Source organism: Arvicanthis niloticus, chromosome 14, assembly GCF_011762505.2.
Source record: "Arvicanthis niloticus isolate mArvNil1 chromosome 14, mArvNil1.pat.X, whole genome shotgun sequence".
In the NCBI taxonomy this organism is placed as follows: Eukaryota; Metazoa; Chordata; class Mammalia; order Rodentia; family Muridae; genus Arvicanthis; species Arvicanthis niloticus.
The window spans coordinates 41,680,426-41,705,152 of NC_047671.1; the positions used below are offsets into that span (position 1 = coordinate 41,680,426).

A 24,727-nucleotide genomic window follows, 5' to 3' on the forward strand; every position below is an offset into this window, starting at 1 on the left:
ACACAGTCCCCTGCCTCTGATGGCCAGCCCAGGGCAAACCGTGCCAACCTTCTTCAGAAACGTGGTTTCCTGAAGAGGTGTTCTTGTCCAGTGGCGCTCCTGTCCAATCTAATTATCGCTGTCAATTGCAAATAAATAAATAAATAAATAAATAAATAAATAAATAAATAAATAAATACCCATGACTAAGAGAAAGCCTAGAGCAGAGAAGTAGATTGCAAAGCAAAGAGTAGTAGGTGTGGCCACTCCAGCTGCAAACCTCTCAGAAAAACAGCTATAAAAAAATGAAGTATTCGAGCTGGGAAGCTGCACCAAAAGGGAACAATTAGAAGAGTGTGTTGTAACTAAAGGTGAGAGTCCAGGAACCTTGCTGGCACAAATGCTTTTCTGGTCGTTCTCTCTTTTGTTAAGGGAAAGTTGAGCATCTGGAGGATATCGAGATCTTATCAAACCCCACACACTTGGAGTGTTTACAACACAATCCCTGTGTCTATTCTCATCTCAGAAGCCCCGGGCTTGGTCTTTGTTACCTATTGGATTTCAGGAAGGCTGACTTGAGATGCGGCGTTGCCATTTCCTGGGCCTTTACTTTTTCCCCCCTGTAGAAACCCGGCTCTTTGTTGTGTCTCCTCCGCATTCATTTTCCTCTGCCCTCACACCTCTTACAACGCGATGGGGATTTTTTTTCCTTGTCCTGGCTCTTAGAGCCCGGGAGCTCCAGTCTACCCGGTATCAGATCAAGTCCCTGGAGCTGTCGGGGCTGGGTGCTCGCCTGCCAGGAGTCCCGCTTTGTGTGCTGGCGTGTTTGTCGCGACCGCTGGGGGACACGACCCCCGAGGAGGCGTGGCCTCGTCCCAGCACCACCCGGGAGGGCTGGACACTAGCTCGCCGCCGCCGCCGCCGCCGCCCTTATTTGTTCCGTTAGCTGGCGCTGGCCAGCCTGGTGCAGCCAGGGCCCGGGAGCCTGGACAAGGCTGCCCAGTCCTCTTAGCCCTGCATCCCACCCTGCCCCGCCCTCGGCTTTCCCCTCTCCACTTTTAACGGTGCCTCTGGAAAAGGGCTGGGCAAACTCAAGCTGAACCGAGAGAAAGGCGGGGAAAGGACCACATTCGATGAGCCCGTCTGGCTGGTCTAGAGTTCCTAAAGGGTCTTGACCATGTCGGAGTCAGGGGAGATGAGTGAATTTGGCTACATTATGGAATTGCTTGTCAAGGGCAAGGTAAGCGTCTCTGCTGTGGGGCTGTGTCCGAGATCCCGGCTGGGCACTCACTACCTGAGGGTGGGCTGCGGCATCAGAGCGGTCCCGTGCTGGGGGGGGGGGGGGGGGGAACACAAGCTGGAATCCGGGTCTGTCCTCCGCACTAGCGCATCCCAGCTGTACACAATGCACCGTGGCCGCCTTTTCTTTATGTCGAAGAAAGGGGACTCATGGAGCTAGTTGGCGGAGCGGTGCGGGAGCCCGGCGGGAGAGGATGGGAACTGAAGGGCTGCCCGACAGCACGGAGATTTGGAATGGGTGACAGGCGTGGGGGTGTAGAGGGAGGGTCCGCCGATCCGTTAACTCAGAGGACCTGAGGCGGCTCCGGGTCCGCGCGCAGCCTGTCGCTGTGTGGGACAGGGACAGTTCTCGCTCTGGTTCTCAGCCGCTGTCCTGGGCGGGAAACATGAGGAGCAGCCTGCCTTGGTACCAGGGTGGAGGGACAGAAGCTGAGAGTGGCTCAGGACGTTGGTAGGATGGCTTCCCCTGAGTGGAAAGCCTTTCGAGAAGCTGGACCTCAGGGAGCGTCTGAGAAACTGCCCAGAGACGTTCCGAAGTGATACACAGGCGAGGCGTGTAATACTGAGCGGGGCTCTGCTGGTCTAGGTTGGGAGAAAGGGCGCTTAACGGTGTCTATGCTTGTTCATTGCACCTGGGGCTTGGAGAAAAAAAAAAAGAAAGAAAGAAAGAGAGAAAAGGAAGAACCAGACTCTGTGTGTGATCATCAGAAAGAAGGATTGTGCCTCCCTGATGCTCACCCTTAAAACTTTGATCCCACACCCCACTCCAATACGCATAGCTGGCACGCAGCGTGGAGTAATTTAGCTTTAGACTGCATAGTCCTGACTCCCAACCTGAGTATCAGGGCAACTAGTCTTCTTTGGATTCTCCTATTCTGTAGCCGCTGAATACATTAATCCGAAATAGAATATCCAGTAACAATTTGAAAGTGAGGATCATATCTTGGAGCACTCGTAGCATTCATAGTCAGAAGCACAAGTGGTAGACCCTCGTTCCAGTTTTCCCACTTACCTGGGACTCCATCCAGTAAACTTGAATGTCATCTGAGCATGTACGGAGTCATCCTGGCCAGAACATTCAAATACTTCATGGTCCCAAACAGCCACCCTGTTATGACTTCGGGACCTACAAAGTGTACCAGCTCACGCCTTCCTCTAAATAGATTTCCCTTCGAGAAGTCCAGCAGGGGCTGGCTACAAGGGAAGAAGGTCCTGGGTCAAAGGTGGAACTCTGGAGAGCTGGGACAGTGCTTGAAAAGGGGGCATCTGTTTAGGAGCTGGGAGTAGGTTGGGGAGAGGATGTCTTTTATGAATTTCAAAGTAAATGGGCCACTCTTGATGGGCTGGACAACAGGATGATTGATAGGTAAGTTGTCTGTGCGCAGATGTTCTTCAGTATAAGCCAGAACTATGTTAGCTGGCTGTGCTTTTCTCCAACTGCATCTAAACCGAGAAACTTTGAGAAACTAGTCCTTTGTGTGTGTGTGTGTGTGTGTGTGTGTGTGTGTGTCTGTGTGTCTGTGTGTGTCTGTGTGTCTGTGTGTGTCTGTGTGTGGTGGAGGGTGGTCCAAGGCCAGGGATGGGCATATTGCCAAGTCTGGTGACTATGAAGTAGACGAACTTCCCTAAACACTAAATGGAGAAGGCAAACCTTGGTGAATTCTTGAAACTTCTTAGAATAAACTAAGGCACGTGAACCCAGGAATCTCTCAGAGCCATGGTGTTACAATATGTTCCCTGTAATAGAAACCTCAAACAGATGACCTGGTGTCCTTCACTGGCTTCCTCTGCCTCTCTCCCTTGACTAGTCAGACTGCCTTCTCTTGGCTCCAACAGCAGGCCAGTGGCTGCCAGGAGCACTCTCCCCAGACTTCCACAGCTACAGAGGCCAAAAATCCTAGGAACTCTTTGAGGTTGTAAAGTAGATAATTCCTTCCTACCTTTTTGGAGTTAGGGCAGGCAGCAGGAATAGCTTAACTATTTATTTCAACTCATGTATTCCTTATGGACTTTTTGTTTTGTTTTGTTTTTGTTTTTCTAGACAAGGTTTCTCCATGTAGCTCTGGCTATTCTGGTACTCATTCTGTAGACCAGGCTGGCCTCGAACCCAGAGATCTGCCCGCCTCTGCCTCCTGAGGTGCTGGGATTAAAAGCATGCAAGACCACTGCCCAGTTTGTAATTTAACACCACCATATAAAATCTCTGCTCTGTGTGTGATTCTAAGTGCTTTAAGCACTTACTGCTAGCCATGGGAGAGCAGATTTTTGAGACTGAAGGTTATTTTGTTTTGGATTTGGGGTTCACTTGGCAGCTTGGGTTTACAGCATGCTGGGAGTCTGGTCTGATCATGAGAGGCAGAGGGGTGGCTGGTAGTCTGCCAGCCTTCTCCCTGCTTCCTTCCAAGTTTGGTTTGTGAGTTGATCATCTTCGCTTTCCCTCTAGCATGGTTTCGTCTTTGCAGCACTTTTCTAGCCCCGTGCAGGAATTCATCTAAATGCCATCAATGTTGCTGGCCACTGCAGTGCTCAGGGAGCATGTGCAAGGCCCCGGCTTCGATCTCTAGAACTGCTAAAACAAAACTGTTAATTAAAAATTCATGACTTTGGGGCTGTAGATGTAGCTTGGTATCACAACATTTGTACATAGGTTCAGTTCCCAGCACCACAAAAGATAAAATAATAAAACACATGGTTTTAAAAGTTTTTGTTGCAAAATAATCAACTTTTTGGGATTTCATGGAAGATACGATGGGAGTTCATTTCCACTTTCATCCCTCTGTCCAGCAACATCAGGATACGTGTCTACTTCAAATTAAACCAGCTTAAGTGTATCCCCTGCCCAGGGAGGTGAGTGAGCCTTTAATCTTAGCGTAACCTAAAACCTACATGCCTAACCTGAGCGGCTTACAATGCTTTCTCATAGAACTTGCTTTAATATTTAAAGCACACAGTGAGCCCAGCATTGTGATCTTTCTGCTCACCAAACAATACCTTGGAAGCACACAGCTGTTAAGACACAGGCTAATTGAGAGCCCTAAAATCAATGTAAATGCTTCCTCTTGCATTTCACTGCCAGGAAAACTTTTGCCATTTCGGGAAGCTTTTTGCTTCTTTTGCAAGAGAAGAGACATTGGACTAAAACAGAGTTTTAAAATCTGTGGTCAATATCTAGAGACACTCAAGAGCAATGCTCTCAAATGCTTTGGGTCTCTTGAAAGGGTTTCCTAATTTTTTAAAAATCATCTTCACACATATCTTCCCTTTAGATCACCATGCACCTTTTCTGAACTGGCAGAATGAAGTGTGTGGAATGGAGTGTTAAGTTTAGAACATTCCTTCATCCATCCTTCGCTTGTCAGAATTATACTGAAGTATCAATACCCAGACAATGATTCTTCTTTAACAGTTGCCTCTCAGGTATATCCTGGGAGCACCATAGTTTTGGCAAAATGAAAGGCAATCTGGAGAGATTGCATCGCTTGGCCATCATTGGGACTTTGAACATTTGTGGGGTACAAAAGACTCAAGAACGTTGAAATATTTTATTTTTTTATTTTCTCTGTGTATGTATATTGCTTACATATATGTCTGTGCACCTCATGGGTGCCTGATGTCTGAAAAGGCCAGAAGAGGGCGTCCAATCCCATGGAACTGGAGTCCTAGATGTTGTGAGCCCCCATGTAGTTCTGAAAGAGTAGCCTTAATAGTCTTAATCCAGCACCAATACTCAGAAACTTTTACAAATACACTATTAACTTTGAAACAAGAATACCCTTAAATGAGAAAAGAATTAGGTTTAGAAATTCCACAAGTATTGCTAGCTCCTCAACCTAGAATCGACCTTAATACTTGCATGTAATTAAAATGGTTTAAAAACAAAAAGGAGGAGGGGGGAGGGGATGGGGGTCTCTAGGGAGGGAAAATAGGGAATGTAAATAGATAAAATAACCAACTAACAGAAAGAAAATCCACAAGCAGAGCAATATAAAGGGTTAACATCTGGGACAGAAACAAAAATCCCACCGATGGCTGAGCAGGTAGTCATTCCAACAACCAAAATCCCAGTGATGGCAATGACGGTGAGGTTTGGCCCACTGTAAAATGTCTTTCTTCTTTCCTCTTTCTTTCTTTCTTTCTTTCTTTCTTTCTTTCTTTTTCTTTCTTTCTTATTTTCTTCTCTTTTTTTCTTTATTTTTCTTTTTGCACATTAGGGTTAAGTCAAATATATGTGCTGTGAGAGAAAAAAAAGAAGACAGAAATTTGCAGTATCGTTTAAAAATAGCTACTCTCACAAGTACCCTCTCTCTCTTTATCACACTGTTGTAGAAGTAATTTGAAGATAGTATCTCCAAATATCATTTAGAAGGATAAGTGGTTATCTTCATGAAATGACTGTGTGCTTCATGCTTACCTGTGGGCAGTGCAGTGGGAATGGTGGAGTGCCATCCAGGTTTGCATTCTGGCTGATGGCTAACTAGCACATTAGTTAATCTCAGAAGAGTAATGACTGGGACATGTCCTTTCTAGAGAGAATTATACCCATTGTACAGGATTGCTGCAAGGGTTAAAGGAATATTTTATACAAACTTCCTGGGAATGTTATTGATACAGGCCTTCAAAAGATAAGCTATGTATTCTGGCAATAGGAGCAGGTCTTGAGACACTTTATATTGTAACCATGTGATCATTAACAAGTAGATGTTGGATGTTTAGATAAAATACCTAATATACGGCTGGTGGGGTGGCTCAGTGGGTAAAGGCACTTGCTTCCAAGCCTGATCTTTATGGCATAAGGAGAGAACTGACTCCTACAACATAATCTCTTAAGAAATACTTGATGTAGAACTGCAGAGATAGCTTAGTCTATAGGGTGCTTGCGAAGAATGCTCTGTCTTAGGCTTCCCAGAACCCCCAGTAAAAAGAGTTGGTCACAATGGCATCTAGTTCTAATCTCCGTGCTGAGAAAATGGAGAGATGCAGATCTTGTGGGCTCACTGGCCATCCAGCCTTGCCCAGCCTATTAGAGAGCTCGAGGCCAATGAAAGAGCCTGTTTTAAATTTAAAAAATAAAATAAAAATTGAAAAGGGTTGAGAGATGGCTCATAAGGTAAAAGCTCTTGCTGTCAAATTTGACAACTTAATTTGGATCCCCAGGACCCACATATTAGAAACAAGAGAATTAACTCCTCAAGTTGTCCTCTATCTTCTACATATGTACCGTGTGTGTGTGTGTGTGTGTGTGTGTGTGTGTGTGTGTGTGTGTGGTGTGTGTGTGTGTGTGTGTGGTGTGTGTGTGTGTGGTGTGTGTGTATGTACATGGGAACAAGCACATACATGTGCCCCACCTCAATAAATGCCAAAAAAATTTGAAAAATACTTAAAAAGATAGATGATGCTTTAAAGAGTGATAACCAGGATTGTCCTCTGCCCCCCCCCCATGCACACATGTGCACACACATGTATTTATACACATGAACACACATATACAAATATGGGCTATAAAATTGAAGTTGAAATTCATATAAAAACAACTTAATGCAAGTAGTACAATATTTGAGTCATATACTAAAAATGTTATTATATATCTTCCAATTTTAATTGGGTGTATCAATGCTAGCAGTCCTATGGAGAATAATGAGATGTGGTCAAGAGAAGAGTAGACAACCTGTATATACAAATATTATTCACCTCAACGTGCCCAAGGGCCCTTTGCCCACTGACCACGTAGGCTGTGTTACTGACACCAACCAGAAATTCCTGCCAGGGCAGAACTACACACTACCAACGGTGTGGAACTGTTGGCTGGGTGCTACTGTGTTAAGTGCCTACAGGGCTTTATCTTAAGACATAAAAGCTAAAGTAGTTTTGGAACAAGGCTAGCAAACATCAACCATGACTGCAGAAGTGAGAATGTGTAATTTAGTTAAGCTGAGCATCAAAAACTCTAAGGACAAATGAGGTCCGAGTTAGGGGAGATGGTCAGTGAATATTAGACCATAACGGATCCTCCGTGGGGTTGTTTTCACATTTGTTTGCTTTGAAGCAAGCATGTAGCCAAGGCTGTCTCACACCCATTATCATTCTGCCTCAGCTTCCTGAATGCTGGGGTTACAGGCATGTGCTACTGTGCCGGTCTTTTGAGGGTTTGTTATCGTTCGCACTTTCAGATGCCTTTCATTACTTCTTACTCTTGGTTACCTGTCACACCACATTGGCTCTTCTTTTCAGGTTCTGTTCTTTCTCCTTCTCACAGTTAGTAGTCTGAAATAGCAGCTGGAAAGATGAGTAGGACCTGGCCAGGTGCTCTCTGGATGCCTCTGTCCCGGCTTTGTTCCCATAGCAACAGTTTATGACTGGGGAACATGCCCTGTCGCAGGTTTGGGTATAACTGGTAGACAGTTCAATTTACTGCCTTTCACCTTGGACTTCTGATACCTGGCAGTATGGATTACAGTGTGTCAAACCACAGTAAAACCACCATCATTTTTAGCTTCTTTACTTCCCTAAGTCTAGGAGTTGTCTGCATTTTCTTCTAGGGATGCTGAAAGACTAAGGGGATCCCTCTTAGTCATGAGTTAGTTGGTCTGTAGCCACGTCACTTTGCTTCTACTTTTTGTTTAGGATATAGCAGAATGGCACTCTGTCTGCTTTAGACTGGAGGTAAAGCCTGGTGTTTCAGGGTGCTCATTGAAAAATGCACTGTGGTCACTAGGACCCAACCCAGTCAAGAATTTAATCTCTTCTGGTGGCCAGGAGCCAACATGGGAAGAGACCAGGTGAGCTGAATGAGTATCGTTAACCTTTTGGACTTCATGAACGAGGTACATGTGACTTAGCTCACAGCCCTGTGGTAGAGCAAGTAATTAGGCTGCAGATTCGACTAGATAGAACACTCTCCTAGCTAAAGTCAGGTTCTGGGTTTAATCTTCACTATCGAACACACACACACACGCACACGCACACGCACACACACACACACACACACACACACACGGGCGGGCAGAGACAAAAGAGAGGAAGTGGTGTGTGTGTGTGGGGGGGGAACCAAGGATGCTGAAGCTCTATAGGCTTGAGGGAGATGGCAGACACGGACCAAGCTTCTATGTGCTTCATTTTGGCCCCCATGTTAACAGAAACCAGTAGGACTGGTAGCATGGGACACACCAAACTGGGGGAAGAGCAAAGGACAACTTATAAGGTGTAAAATCAGATAAGGATTAAGAAATCCTTGCCCTTTTGTCTGCATCTCTGTCTGTGTGCCATGTGTGTGCCTGGTGCCCGCAGAGGTGAGAAGAGAGCATCTGAGTCCCTGGAACTTGAGTTGGGGATGGTTGTTAGCTACCATGCAGTTGCTGGGCATGGAATCCTGGTCCCCTAGAAGAGCGACCTGTGTTCTTAACTGCCAAGCCATCTTGCCACTTTAGTCCCAGCCTTCAAAAAGTTCCCAACATGTATAGAAATCTTGGTGTTCTCAGCCCTCTGGATTTTCAGACTCGTGTTGTGTTAACAGACACACTGAATCACGCACTTATGTGCATCCACCCTTCTCTCCCTTACATGTCAAGAACAAGGTGCTGTTGTGCTGCAGCACACAGCTTATTCTGCTCTCTGCGTACACAGCACCCTCCATCCCAAGCAGGTTATCCTTACATAGCCACTAGACCAGTGCCTCCCCACCTTCCTAATGCTGCGACTTTTTAATACAGTTCTTCAGCGTTGTGGGGACCCCCAACCATAACATTACTTTTGTTGCTACTTCGTAACTTTAATTTTGCTACTGCTATGAATTGTAATGCAAACATCTATGTTTCCTGATGGTCTTAGGCAACCTCTATGAAAGGGTTGTTCAACCCCTAAAGGGGTTGTGACCCACAGGTTTCGAACCACTGTGTTAGACTGTCTCTGCAAGATAGGCAGGCAGAGAGGCAATCCCAGGCAGCAGTGGGATTAATTGTGAAGGTGAGAAAGAGCAGGATCTGAAAAGAAACAGTATGATCTGGGTAAAGGAGAAATAAAAAGGATTCAAAAGCCCAAATAAGAAGAAATCTATGCAAGTCAGACGTGGTAGTACACATTGGTAATCCCAGCATTTAAGAAGCTGAGGCAGAATGGTCACTGGCTTGAAACCAACCTTGTCAACATGCCTATCTCAAATAAAAATACACAACTGTGACTAACAGAACTCACCAGGAAATTTAATCAGGACCCAGGAACGGTCTTGGTACCTTTTAAGTGGAGACTTAGAGTTGTGGGTGCCAAGAGTGGGAAGCTAATGGAAGCCTAGCAGCCAAAGAGGATGCTGACTCTGACGGAAGTGGGGAGCCGGTGGTTTAGAGCAGCAGACTTCAGACTTGCTGCTAACATCACTCCCTTCCTGCTTTTAACAGTTTCTACATCAATAGGATTCTCAACAAAAAACGCTTTAGAATTAAAACAAGCACATACTGAAAAAAATGCCAGCAATACAGCATGAGTGGAAAGTCTCTTACACCTGACTGATCCTCTTACAGCTCCTGACCCATTCTGTGCTCCATTCCATTCATTTTATTTACCTATACAACACTCACTTGTATTTATTTTTATTATTTACCTTTATGAACACCTGCCTGCACACTCACACAACACACAACACACACACACAACACACACACCCCAGAGTGCCAACAATACAGTGCTGATAAAACTTCTGCTCTGTAAATGCTTGGCAGATTTAATTAAAAAAATACTCACTCTATTTTAGACATCTTTAATATTTAAAAAAAATATTGTATGTATTTTTGTTGGTGACTTCATATATTTAAGCAGTGAATCTTGCCATATAATCCTCCAACTTTCGTCTCCATGCACCCCAACATCTCCCCTTACCTCCACTGTCTTCAGTTTTTGTTAATGACCCATGGGGTCCCAGCTAGTCCTGCCTGTGGGAATGCTCACTGCTCTTGTTGACAGGAGCTTGGGACAATAGCTACCTTGAGTTCATAGGTGCAGTCACCATGTCATGTCCCCATGACAAGTATTTACAGTCCCCTCTTCTGCGGTGTTCCCCAAGTCAGGCATTTTTCCTCATCAAATAGATCTGCTACAAAGTATTTTGTAGCATAAATGTACACTATGAAAAGCGTTTAGTCATTATAAAATGCAAGTAAGATTTTTGAATTGTTTTGTATATACATGACAAGTATTGAAATGGGACCATTCTTAGCCATGACTCATTCACAAGGCTTATTGCATTGCAATTTTAAAAATAGAAATTGATAAATTTCCTTTCAAGTAAGCTGTAGCAATTCATACTGTCATTATAAAATGTTTGAAAGTGCCTAGAACCCCACATTTTGTCAAGTTGTGTAACAGAAGTTTGCTGGCCAGGTGTGAAATCTCTCAGTGAACTTGGTTTTGTGTAATGGAAGGCCCTTGAGTTTTATTTTCACCCAGGTGTTGTCTATAAAAGTTTTATTCTCAGTTTGTGCTAATTAGTTTTTCCTAATTTCTTTTACTCTACCATAGTATGTTTTGACTCAAAGGCCTATCTAAGCATGCTAATGTATCTTTAATACAAAGGCCAACATTAGAAACAATGTTATAGACTTACACTTTTTGAAAGTCAAGACTTTACAGAAGCATATTAGGTAGGTGTTGTGGGGCGTAGAGGTTTGCTGCTTTCCTCTTTTCCCTCTTGTTTAGGACACATGCTCCTGATCCAAGGAAGCTTACAGGGTCTAACATGTGCTGCAAGCCTATCTGGATAAGAACAGCTCAATCATCTCCCACCGACCCCTCGCCTTCCCTCCCCCTCCCGCCTCCCCGCAAGGTGTGAATCCTCTCAGTATATTGAGGACACTCCATTAGGTGCTATAGTCCCTTACTATTTTCAGTTTTACACTGCTATGGTCATTTAACTGCCTGGTTGACGGAAGAGGTTAAGGCTGATGTCAAAGCTGTGAGAAAATGTGAAATTTGCCGCAGGAGACAGCTTTCTTCCAACTAGGAAATTAAAAGTAGGGTGCGTTTCAAAACCTAATGGAGACAGCGCTCTGCAGCTCCGTGCTCACTTGGCCCAGGAGTTAGGATAAAGGTTCTTTCAATCTAACACCAACAGAGGAAACTAGCCTTCAAGAAAGCAGTGGCTTTCATTACCTAGTAATATTCGCCCCCCCGACTGTGGTAGGCTGCCTTCTTCTGTTCTGTCCGTATACAGGAAGCAAACGAAATGCCACCCTCTAGACGCTTGGCCGGTGCAAGCTTGGTGTGGCTGCCAGGGCATTTCTGGATCCCTGTCTTCAGATGCGAAACCGCAAGGTGGCTGTGGGCTGGGCTAGGGCGGGGGCTTTGCTGCAGTCTTGACTTCAATCCTTGGCTAGCACCCAGGAATGGAATCCCTGCTCCTCGGCTAGCCCAGTGACACCCGGCTCCTGCGTGACGTGAGGCACCAAGCTTTGGTTGAGAAAAAAAAAAAAAAAAAGAACGTACTTTTAAGTGCTCAGTGACCAGGGAATGCGACTTCACGAAACAAACCAAGCAGGAAGAGTGTGTTGAAGAGCCCAAGGGAGAAGACTGGGGAACCCACCCGGGAACTTCCCTAGGCCAGCCTGGCTAGCGGCAGGAGTGGGCGGGATCTTGCGCTGGCCCTGGAGTACCGCTCCGGGTGCTCCTTGGGGCGCACTTGCCCTGATCCTCACTTCAGCTTAAGGCCTGGGAGCGTCACTGGTCTCCAGGCTTTCGCGCACACTTTGGGAACGCTCTCAGAAGAAGTGAAATGGACCAAAGCACCGCAGAGCCAGCAGCCGTCACCCCGACCCGGAGGGTTTAGATTCCCCGTGCTCTAGCGGGGAGCCTGAGTGGTGGGCAGCTCCGAGCCCGCACCCCGCCCCTCCCGAGCCCCACCTCGCCACTGTCCACGCCCCAATTAGGCCCTCCTCCTTTGTGCGGCCGCGCCGTTGCCGGGGCGACAGCCCCTCCCCCTCCCGGCCCCGCCCCGCGCCACCGCCCCACTCTCCGCCTGGCTGCTAGTCCAGCTGCAGTCCGCGCGAGCCGCCGCCGCAGCCGGCAGCGGGGCGTCATTCCCGGCTCCCGGGGCCCTCGCAGGGAGCAACCGCATTCTCCCGCGCCCGTGCTTTCGCCTGCGCCGGCCAGTCCCTCGCCGCGTGGCCCGCTGGCCGGATCTGGCTGACCAGCTTGCCCTCCGGTCTGACCCGAGGCTCCCTAGCCGCCTCGGGGACTCGCCCACACGACCCTGCCGGGGCCGGCTGCGCCTGTAAAGACTCCTTGGTTGATGTCACCCGGCGGAGGGCTGCGATGGAGGGGGATGCCTCAGACTCTCAGGTATGCGCTTACTCTTGGTTGTTCTCTCCCGGCCGGTCCCAGCATCCGGCGGCGCCTTTTTCTGCTCTTGAGAGGGTAGAGAGGGGCTTGGGGTCCCTTGGGGAGGGAGCGAAACGCAGGTCCGGGACTGTGCACCTGGCCACGCCGGGGACGGAAGGGCAGGCTCTTCCGTGGGGTTCTGTCTGCAGAAGTAGTCGCTTTGGGGTGTCTTGTGCGCTTAAGAGTAGGGCGCGTGCCCCAGCGTGCCGCCCTTTGTCTGGAGCCCCGAGGGGCGCTGGAGTCCCTCCGGGACCCCGGCTGCTCCTGCCACCCGCTGGGAGCCTTGTCTCCTGCTCGCTGGGCGGGGCCGGGGCCCCTGCGGCTGTGCGGTTCAAACCTTTTCTTTGCAGAGGTTGAGTAGGCACGTCTCCCGAAGTTTCCTGAACCACCCCTTTGCAGTTGCTTGAGTGAGCTATCACATCACATTGGTTTTAACTCAAAGGATGTAAAAAAAAAAAAAAAAAGATACTGATTTTTTCTTTGAAGGAAGAATTACTTTATATCCAGCGTAATCAAATGATTTAGGCACAAGAAAAATGGAAATGACTTTTAGATATTCCTGTAGGAGGTGGAGCTTTACCAATGGTATTAGTTATATGTAAAACGGGACAAGATTCTATATCGGGCAGTCAGGATACATCTTTTCTTTTTCCTTTAAGATCAGTGTGATACCGGATGAAGTGTGAGATAAAATGTGAATATCCAGTATTTGGTGTGAGTTGTAGGTGTGACCGGCTTATTTCCAGGTTTGATGAAATTGTAGCACGCTGTGGGCCTTTTTGGATAGTTGTGATTCCTCAAGAGACACTGCATTAAAGATCTGTTGGGAGTGATGAAGCTAGTTGTTCCTGGTGTGATTATCAGGGTTTACTAAAGCTCTTCGTGTCACCGGAGGGGAAACAGATTAGCATACACTTATTTCATCCAAACGAGTGAATTAAATTTCACTTTCTGAGCACCTTTTTAACCCAGCACTAGGAATGCATATCCAGTGACTTACTGGGTTTGAGGCCAGCCTACTTTGCAGAGCTAGCTCCAGGACAGCCAGGGCTACACAGGAAAATGGTCTTGAGTCTCCCTCTTCCCCCCCCCCCCCAAAAAAAAAAAACCACACCCAAAATTTTCTGTATATTTCCTATAGATGAAATGATTGTATAAGATTGAGATTTTAAAAAAAAATGTTGGCTTGTCATTAAAATTTCAGGGATGCCAACATTAACCTATAGAATTTGAAACATAAGGGATGCCAACATTAACCTATAGAATTTGAAATTTAAGTGCTGTTCCCCCCACTTTCCTGGCACTTCTCCCAAAACCTGTATAGGTGAGTCATCAAACCTTTTTAGTTGTGACCCTAAAGTGATTCTCATTTAAGGTGGTGAAATAATGAATACCTATAGGTTTGAAGGAAGAAGCTGGGTGGTGTCTTTCAGTCCTCTCCCCACCTTTAATATTTATGATGTGCTTTTATGACAACTGCTTTGGTATGCAATATAGAGCCTTAAGCATTTTAACATTTTCATAAAACATATGAAAGCTGTCAAATTTAATGTAGAAAATTGTTGTTATTCAGCTTGTAAGTAGAATTCGGTTAGGATTTCCCGAACACACTGGCTTAGCCTGGGTGTTCATTTATTACCAGCTCTTGCTCTTTGGCAGTCATGGAGTTAATACATTAAGAATGGTTAATGTCATAGTGAAATCTTTTTTTGTTGAAAATTATCACTTTTAGAATTTCACTAAAGTCCTAAGTCAAAGACTTGTCCCTAATGATTTGAACAGCCTGTGATTTTTGATAGGGTGTGGTCCTCTAATATCTTCTTCTTACATTTTACGTTCTTTTGTTTTATATCATTAGTTCTTAATTCCATGTTATATATATTAAAGGAATTTCAGTCATAGTTTTGTTTGTTTGTTTTTTGGCAAGACAAAGTGCCCTGGCTATCCTGGAACTTGCTCTGTAGACCATGCTGGCCTTGAACTCACAGAGATCTGCTTGCCTCTGTGGTATGGCCACCACAAACCACCCCTCCTCATGCCTGGGAAGTTCACACTTTAAGTTCCGTATCTTAATTTTATTTTGGAAAGGTAAGCACATTATGCAAAATGAATGAGCATGCTGACATGTCTACCCACGAGAGTTTTGACCCTGGCTTTGGTTTTCATCCTAAGGTGACTATTAAGAATATCGAAAAGGAGCTTATTTGCCCAGCATGCAAGGAGCTGTTTACACACCCGCTGATCCTTCCCTGCCAGCACAGCGTCTGTCATAAGTGTGTGAAAGAACTTTTACTGTCTCTGGATGACTCATTCAACGATGTGGCATCAGACAGCTCTAATCAGAGCAGTCCTCGACTCCGGCTCACCTCCCCCAGCATGGATAAAATCGACAAGATTAACAGACCAGGTATGTGGGGGATGCTGGGTGGGGCAGGGAGAGCTTATTGAGAGAGGTCCAGTTATAACTGAAAGGGGGATGGTTTTTGTTATTTTTTCCAAGTGAACAAGTTATGATTGTAGCCTCCACTTAAGATGTCGAAGTGAACTTGTAATTCTTGATAGTCACTTAAGATGGATTTGGAATACTAACTTGGTGCTAAACTGCTTACAACTGGCTTTAAGTGATCGATAATGGAAGAATAATGAACTGTTTAGGGAAGCATCTATAAGGTTAATGTCCAAATAAATACTGCAGAATTAAGGATGGGACTACATAAAGGTTACTTCTAGAAAACTTTTGTTGTTGAGATTTTACTTATTTTGTGTATGTGTGTTTCAGTAGATGTGTACCATGTGCCTGCAATGCCCTCTCAGGCCAGAAGATGGCATCAGATTCCCTGGGTCTGGAGTTAACAGTTGGTTGTGAGCCATAATGTAGGTGCTGGGAATCAAACCCAGGTCCTCTAGAATAGCAGTCAGTATTCTTAACTGCTGAGCCATCTTTCCAACCCTTAGAGAACTTTTAAAGCAAATCAAATGTGTTATCATTCTACCTGAGAATCTTAGACTTTTTACCGGCATGACATTCTTTTGTTGTTGTTGTTGCTTTTTGGAGACAGGATTTCTCTGTATAGCCCTTGGCTGCCCTGGAACTCACTCTGTAGATCAGGCTGGCCTCAAACTCAGAAATCCACCTGCTTCTGCCTCCCAAGTGCTGGGATTAAAGGTGTGCGCCACCACTGCCCAGCGATATATTTTTTTTTTTAGTAAGTGTTTTGGCAGGGTATGGTGGCACACGCCTATAGTACCAGCATGTGGGAGGAGGATCTGTGATGTCAAGGCCATCCTGGGATACATGAGAACCTGACTACTCCCCAGAATAAGGGTTCTGACCACCATGAATACTAGAATTCTGCAGTAATGTATGGAAGTAATTTTAATGACACATAGCATATATCACAGGCCAACATTTGCCCTGTTTTATGTCTAGATGGTGTTGTCTCTGAACAGTTGGAGAGGTGATGTAGAGCAAAATTAACTTAAAATTACAGAAGTGGCTGAAATTCTTTTAAAGTTAGTGGTGACCGCAGCCTTGTGTTAAACATGATCTTTACACTAGGGAGTGTGATATATACACATGATATATGTGTGTGTGTGTGTGCATATATATATATGTGTGTGTGTATATATATGTATATGTATATATACATATATATATATTAGACACACAATATATGTGTATATACACACACACACACATGCACACACTTGATTTTGTATGTACAGTGCTTTGCCTGCATGTTATGCATATGTACCTGGTGTCTGAGGAGGTCAGAAGGGAGTGTTGTATTCTCTAGGACTAGAGTTACAGATGCTTGTGAGCTGCCATGTGGATGCTGGGAGTTAAATCTGTGTCCTCTGGGCCATCATCTCTCCAGCCCCATACAATTTTCTTTGAATGCCAGCCATTAACTATTTAGGAGATCCTTTGAGCATATAAAATATATGTATATGCCATTGAAGTCCGTTGGGAAAATTGTGTTTGAGAGAGACTGAGGTCAAAGAAGGTTGTGTTCATTGTGAGATCTTGGCTTTTGTGTTTTGCTCTTTGCTGTGAACCTGGCACCCTGAGGGACAGAAAGACAATGTGTTGAAGCCATCCTTATCAGATAAAACTTGATGGTCTTCACTGGCCAGTTGGGACTCCCCTTGGCGGATGGAACAAAATTTACTTATTGTGTATTGCTGTTCAATACAGACAATTGGTGGAATCTTTTTCCTTAGGTTGTATTCATTCTGCATATGATTAAGTTGTGCTTACATACGTCCTTCGTGAAGTTCTGTGTTTTACTCGCTAGATTTGACTGATTCTCATATGCGGTTCATAAGAAGTTAGAACTATCCATGCTTTTAAGAGCTTGCTATAGTACTTACTCTAATGCACAATTGTTGAACGGATTTTGAGTGACAAACTTTTGGTATTACAGTCACAGAGAGCGTGCCACCATGACTGCAGTGTAATAGGGTTAAACATTTTTTCTTCAGAACAAGAGTTCCATTTCACCACACACCCACTGTCCAGATTAGATGTGAAGTGATTGAAATATGCCCCTCCCCATTCTGTAAGATCACTGTGCAGGTGGATCAGGTCCTGAGCAGGGACTTAAAAGTGCTTGAATTTGGTGATGGATGGTTGCAGGCGCTAGAAGTGTTTAACCTGAAGAAGGATGACTACTGAATGGTTTCGGCACTGTGTCAGGTGACCCACAACCACCTGTAAGTTTGACTCCAGGGGATCTGGCACCTTCTTCTGGTCTCCATGGGCAGGCACCCTCCCAACATACACATAAATAAAAATCAATCTTATGGAGGTGCATGGCTTGGAAGGTGAGATTGTTTGAAATGTGTCAGTCATTTCCGATGATTTGGCTTGTAAATCAGCAGTCATAAATGTCAGGACTGTCACAAATGTCAGCAGTTTTAAAGGACCAGGTGTCATTGTGTTGCAGTTATAATAATACCTTTCATTTATGGGCAGACATGATAAGACACACTTGAAAAGGAAGCCCAGACACCCTGCTCATAGGAATGGATGTGGAAAGAATGTGTTTCTAAAAATTAGTTTTTACCATTGGTTTTACTAAAGGATTAGACTCTAAGCTATCCAGTGTAGTATATACTAGCTGTGAAGTATTTGAAATAGGACTTTTCTGATTAAATAAAGTATTTTCTGCTGAACATATAAAGTGCTTACAAGATTTCTGAGGCTTCTGATAAAAAAGACAGATTTAATGCTTTTTATCTTATTACATTATGAGGTTGTATATAATGGATATAGTGGGTTAAATAATACCAGAACTAAACTTGTTTCTTAACTTTTATTGTGGCTACTTAGAGACCTTAAAAGTACATTGTGCTGTGGCTTACGTATTTCATTGGGATAATATTGCTATACATATTTAATAGACTTTTTTTAACAAAAGGCTATGTTTGAGAGCATAAGGTTTCTGTATATATGTCAATTACCCATCCAGGTGTGTAAACAGAAAAGCTGTATTGTTTTATATTTCTGATCATATATGTGTAACCTTTCCCTCCATTTTGTATTTTCCTGTTATCAGAGATAATGAGTTTTTTTTTTTTTTTTTTTTTTTTTTTTTTTTTCGAGACAGGGTTTCTCTGTGTAGTCCTGGCTGTCCTGGAACTAACTCTGTAGACCAGGCTGGCCTCGAACTCAGAAATCCGCCTGCCTCTGCCTCCCAAGTGCTGGGATTAAAGGCGTGCACCACCACCGCCCAGCGATAATGAGTTTTAATAATCTTTTTGTAAGTTAGTTTTTTTAGTTCAGAAAAAAGCAACCAAACAAAAGATGCTTGAATGTACCTAGTGGCCAGATAATGAGGTTGTTTAAAAACACAAATTTGTAGGACAAAGCGTATATCTCTCAAGTGTTGCCTGATAGTGGTGCAGCCGGATTCTGTAAGCTCGAGTAACTATTTTATATTGCTGCCTTTGTAAACATCCTGCGTGTCAGGAAACACACACACTTACTGTTGCTCCAATAATCGTGTTCTGTGAGGGACACAGTCACAGCTTTCTCTTTTGTTAACAAGTTGTGAGTATTCTCTTTGGGATGGAATTTTAAATCCAGCTTTCTGTTCATTGTCCACAGCACCACAGCGGAGATCTTTGGGGTGTCGAGGTAGAAAAAAAATGCTTTATTGCTTTTGTGGCTGCAGGCAGCGTAGTGTTAGATTTAAATTCTCTTGTTTATCTAGAGTTTCTCTAACACCAGTGGTCAAGTCTTCAAAATTATATAGAAAGTAAACAAATTGGAATAACATGACTTAAAGATCAAACAGGACAAAATTTCTGATGTTTTTAAGGGATGTATCTCAAAATGATTCTCACTTTTGTTTTGTCCATATACACAATGAGATTTTGTCTTTTAGTATCTGATATCTGAAAAAAACTTCCATTTCCATAGACTATAATAAAATGTAACAAGCTACATTGGAAAGGTTAAACAAATATTAAACTTTTGTTTGAAGTTGTCAATTTCATAGTCTCTCTATTGTTTTATGCATAGTGTGTCGTCTTTGTTGTTGTTATCAATGTTTGAAAGTGTTTGCCATCAGAGTTTTAATATGGAGGGCTTACCCATTTGTGGGTCATGTACACAGCCATTTCCCCCTCCCCCCAATTCAGTTGGCCTCTTAAAGTAAAATTGACTATTTTTTGGTCAACTCTGGTGATACTCTTTGGTTGGAGAAATGTTACCATGTTATCCTTTTCTGTATCTCTCACCTCCTGAGAAGTCCAACTGGTACCGCCCACCAGTCTGGCAAGCTGTGATCAGTACCACTAGAAAGCATGGGAGAGGATGTAACAGCAGCAGGCTGAAATGTACTGCACACATTTGATGCCCTTGCATTAGTTTTTAAATACTTTATTCTTCTCCCTGACAGTTGAGTGATAAAGCAAAAACTGAAATCTGGCTCCTTTGGCCACTCTAAACCATTTTGAAAATTCTTTAACTATTTTTAATTGTGTCATGATGTCGGCTTACTGTGCCTTTGAAGCAAAGCGGCGTGAGTTGAGAGCATTTACCTAACTTAAGGATGCTGCCTCCCCCAGTTGTGTGGCTGGTGTTTGGTCTTTAGGACTTCCTAGCCTTCCCTGTCATCATCTGGTTAGTCCCTAGTTCTTCGTATTGTGTCACATTGTAAAGAAATACTGTGTAAATAGAACTTTCTCTAATAACGGAAACATTCAACACTTGCTACATGCTGTGGTATTCACTAGCCTCAAGTACTCTTGAGTATTTGAACTATGGCTATTGCTACTAAAAAACAAAGTGAAAATTTAATTATGTTAAATTAAAATTTCAACAGCCATTTGGCTTCATGGCCCTTTAGATGACATAGCTATTGAAAACTGACTTTATTACATCTTTCTTTTAGAGTGCAGTGTTTTTTGTTTTGGATTTTTTTGTTTTTGTTTTTCATGAGGTTTACCTTCCAGGATATCCTTGGGGCTGTCATGCTTTCTTTGTTTCTCTGAATATAATATTTTATGAAAGCAACAGTAAAAGCTCATGGCAGATGAAATGAAAGCGTATTAGCATTCTCAAGGACACTCGAGGATCTGTTTAGAGAAACCACCAGGATACCTATTTGAATAACTTACCTGGAAATTATTCAGGTCTTAGGTTCAACATTTTACCTCATTGAAGAGATCTAGTGTAGTATTTTATAAAACCTTTTATTTTTGCCAGAAAAAGGGCAACAGAGATATACAGAACAGGGATGCAACATTTTTTAAAAACATTTCTAAACATGAAAACAACCACAATTTGGGTGTCACCAGCTTTCATGTTAAAGCATGATTTAATTTTCATGATTTTGTTTCCTATCACTTGATTGGTCACAACCTTCATAAACTACAATAGACCATTGCTTTTCACATGCATATTGAGGTTGGTTGTTCGATCATTTAAATTTCTAGCATCTAGTTACTGTATCGAAGGATCTAACCAGATGTGAATTTTCATCTGTTTAAACTTGACCACTGCATTACTTGACTTCCAGAATTGTTTGGCTTCTTCTTCTTCTTTTTTTTTTCCTTTCACAAAAACGTTTCCATTGGCATGTGTGTGTGTGTTTTGTTTTTACTTAGCCTGGCGCCTGGCGCTTCTTTCATTACATGCCTGCTGTGATGTGAAATATCTTGGACCTTGTTGCATGTTTTTAAAATTACTCCAGGAATGTTTTTATAGTAGGATTTTCAAGTTTGTGTGGGAAGTTTCTTTTCTTATATGATTCATGCTTTAAAACGTTAAGGCTCTCAAACGTCATTAATTGGAGATATCAGAGATATTGTGCATGCCTGTTACAATGTCTGCTTTTGGAGTCCAGTGACACTTTGCATGCTATAAAGTCATTAATATAAACAACACTGTGGGCTGTCTGCTGAGTGTTACCTATTGTGACATCATACCAGGCATCTTTTAAGACATCATTTTTAGATGACAGTCATTTCAAGAGCAATATGAATGTAGCTACTTAAAGCTCTTTGCCAAATAGAGTATACTGAATTTACCCATTAATTTTTGATGTTGGACATGGTGGTATGAAAGAAGGCTGAGGTTGTTAAGATGTGGCTTGGTTTGTGTGTGACAGAAGCTCTTTTTTGGGCAACCAAGGTCTCACACTCTCAAAAGGCTTTAAGTAAGTACATGTCCACCTGTGTTAAATGGACAGCCTTGCATTTCTGTAAACCAGCAGGTAAGATTGGCCATAACTTAGTTTCTTAACTTAATAAGATCAGAATGATAATATTGAATAAAAAAATCTAATAGATTTTTGTGTAAGGTCACTTATTGTATTTTCTATAATACAAGATTACATGTCATGCTTCTTGGCATTGAGTTAAGTAATCTTTAACAAGTCTTTGTTTTAGGTCCCAAGAAGATACTGAACGGTTGGTCCCTCTTAAAGTTATAAGTTCTAGGTCTATGAATGAATTAGTCACTCCTGTATGGATTGCATTCAATCCCTTTCTGGTCTTTCCCACTGAATTTTCCCAGATAAATCCACTGCTACAGTGGGAAACATTCTATTGAGATGGTTCTTAAAATGTGTGACCACCCATTCCTTTGTGTATGTAATAAAAGTTTAGACTAACCAGAAATACACAGTACATGTAGGTGGCAATTTTGCAGTTCTGAATAGTCTCTGGGATGGCCCTGAGCATGATGATTCATGGGCCCAGATTAAGGTCCTTCTCTTTCATCTACCCCATTTCTTCCCAGTCATGGTATATGACTTTGGATATGATATAAAGTGAACTAAAAATATTTTTACTTATTTATTCATTTATTTATTTTATATGTATGAGTACACTGTAACTGTCTTCAAACACACCAGAGGAGGGCATCAGATCCCATTGCAGATGCTTGTGAGCCACATGTGGTTGCTGGGAATTGAACTCAGGACCTCTGGAAGAGCAGTCAGTGCTCCTAACCACTGAGCCATCTCTCCAGCCCCTTAGCTAGAAGTCTTAATTATATAAACTCCTATCTCTATGAAGTATTGTATTATATGTTTTGTCTTCATGGCTGTGTTTGGCTTAATATAAGTATACGCAGTTTATTATAGATTATTTTTCCTTTTTCTATGATTGCTTTTAATAATTTGAACTTGTCTTTTATATACCAAGTAAAAATATTTGTTTAGAAAAGCATTTTCAGAATGTAGGTGGAGCCACTTGGTACGTTAGTTACTGTGGAGACATGTGTTTCTAAAACCTGCCTTTTCTTCCTATTAATCACTTACGATATAACTGAATGAAGACTTACTAATTACACAGGCTGGAAGCGTAATTCACTGACCCCGAGAACAACCCTGTTTCCTTGTCCTGGCTGTGAGCATGATGTGGATCTTGGAGAGCGAGGAGTCAGTGGTCTGTTTCGAAATTTCACTTTGGAAACGATTGTCGAGAGGTACCGGCAGGCCGCTAGGGCAGCCACAGCCATTATGTGTGACCTTTGTAAACCACCACCCCAGGAATCTACGAAGAGCTGCATGGATTGCAGTGCAAGCTACTGCAATGAATGCTTCAAAATTTATCATCCCTGGGGCACTGTAAAAGCCCAGCATGAGTATGTGGGCCCCACCACTAATTTCAGACCCAAGGTAAGTTAGGGTACCAAATGTGATGGGAGAAATCTCCAGAAGTCTAGAGACAGGAAGAGTTGATTGGGGGAACATTTTAATAATTACAGCCCAGTACTTTAAAGCTTGGGACATAGTGGTTTTATAATCTGTTAGGTGGGATTTGCATTTCTCAAGTATTTTGGGTAATTGCTTACTAATGCTCATAAGAACGTCATGTCCTGTGACTTTTGATGAGTACAATAATTTTTGTATATCTCCAAGATGTTCTGATTTGTGTAATTGAAACAATGAATGCTTTAAAAGGTGTTCTTTACACCTTAGTAAATGGTATGAATATGAAAATATAATACTATTCCTAAAAATAAGACCTTTAATTTGTAATAATTTCATGTGTAAATAGCAAAAGCTCTGTGGAGCCAGAGAGATGGCTCAGTGGTTAAGATTGCCTGCTGCCTTTAACAGAGGACCCAGGTTTGGTTCCCAGCACCCACACAGGTCCTCACAGTCAGCTGTAATTGCAGCTCCAAGAGATCCAATCCTCTCCTCTGTCCTCTGTGAGTACTGCACTAATGTTTCCGTACCCAACACAGACACATACAAGTAATTTAAAGTAAAATCTAAAATCTTAAAAAAAAAGATTTCACTGAACATTTCTCATATAATGTATCCTGAAAGATTAAAGCAAAGATATTTGCTTTAATGCACCCACATTGGGAAGGACATTTTGTCAAAATTGTTAGTCAGATAAGGGGTTTATCAAATAGCTTTGAATTCCCTTTTATGATATGTCTCACTGTGATTCCTCAAGGCCATTGAGTTTTAAATATGTAAGACTTCAAAAGTTTTAGTGTTTCATTAAGAAGATCACATTAGTACTGTTCTATCATGGGAGGACACACGATAATGAGCTAGGTTAGGGCTAGGATTTTATAAGTTAAGTATGTCATAGAACTTGGAATGCAAACGAAATCCTGATGAGTAACCCAAAGGTGTGTGACTAGGCTATGCTAACAAAAATAGTCCCTTTAAGACATTTATGTTAGTAAAAGCTGTCTCTTAAATGCTAATGAATACTCACCTATAACTGAACTCACTGAACCTCTTCATATGGAAATTCTATGTTTTTCTACTTTACAAAAACATATACAGTGGGTGTGGTGGTGCATGCTTTTAACCCCAGCACTCGGGAGGCAGAGGCAGATAGAATTCTGTGAGTTCAAGGCCAGCCTGATCTACAAAGTGAGTTCTAGGATGGCAAGAGCAGAGAAACCCTGTCTCAACAAACAAACAAAATCCCCCAAACTAACAATAAAGCAAGCAAGCAAACAAACAAACCATATGCTTTTGAGAATATGGAACTTGGACATTCTGAAACACTGTTTATTTTAGTTTTGTCTTTCCCCTGAAGCCGTGTTGGTAGTAGGACTCTGCATATTGATCTTCTATTTTCTTAGTTTTTCAGACCAGTTATAGTTGTCTAACATCTAGTCTGTTAAAATAATGAACAGTTATTTGATTTCATCAACATGCTATGTAAATACTTGTTTCTGAATGGAGACAGTATTTTATGTATAATTTCAAAGGCATCTATGATGGTAGTTCATAGAGTAAGTACAAGTGTGCCATTTCCTTGAGTCAGGGGCTGCTGCTGGCCAGAGCCTGTGTGGCTTGTGGAGCTAGCCTGCTGGACTCTTACATCACAAAACCTTCCAGGGCTTTCTTAGCAACATGCTCCTGTGGGGAGTGAGGGCATCGATTCTCTTAAGGTCCTCTGATACCTTGTAGGGTTGCTTATTAATCCGTGTGCCTAATCCGTGTGGTGAGAGGGCCTTTCCAGCTTGCTTAAGCCTGCACTCTACTTGAGTCCTTTTGGAATGAGTGTTTTCACCAACTTTAGGAGAAGTAACATTTGTGTATTAACTGTTTGAGCCCTCGAATTTAAAAATAGTAATTCTAGAATTTTCATGTGATAT

The 24,727-nt window shown here is 43.0% G+C and overlaps 1 protein-coding gene across 4 annotated transcripts in view; it reads left to right on the forward strand.

Annotated features, from left to right (window-relative positions):
• Positions 1-1,094: 1,094 nt before the first annotated feature.
• Trim36 (tripartite motif containing 36) overlaps positions 1,095-24,727 on the forward strand; it is a 45,998-nt gene continuing 22,365 nt past the window's right edge. Inside the window, exons 1-3 of one of the 4 annotated variants that reach the window (XM_076912680.1) lie at positions 1,095-1,219; positions 14,809-15,043; positions 22,447-22,772. In XM_076912680.1, coding sequence (XP_076768795.1) covers positions 1,157-1,219; positions 14,809-15,043; positions 22,447-22,772 — 624 coding nt within the window. In that variant the 5' untranslated portion in view covers positions 1,095-1,156. Of the gene's footprint in view, positions 1,220-12,296; positions 12,598-14,808; positions 15,044-22,446; positions 22,773-24,727 lie in introns of those variants that run through there. The other 3 variants (XM_076912679.1, XM_034518678.2, XM_076912681.1) reach the window with 3 other exon arrangements.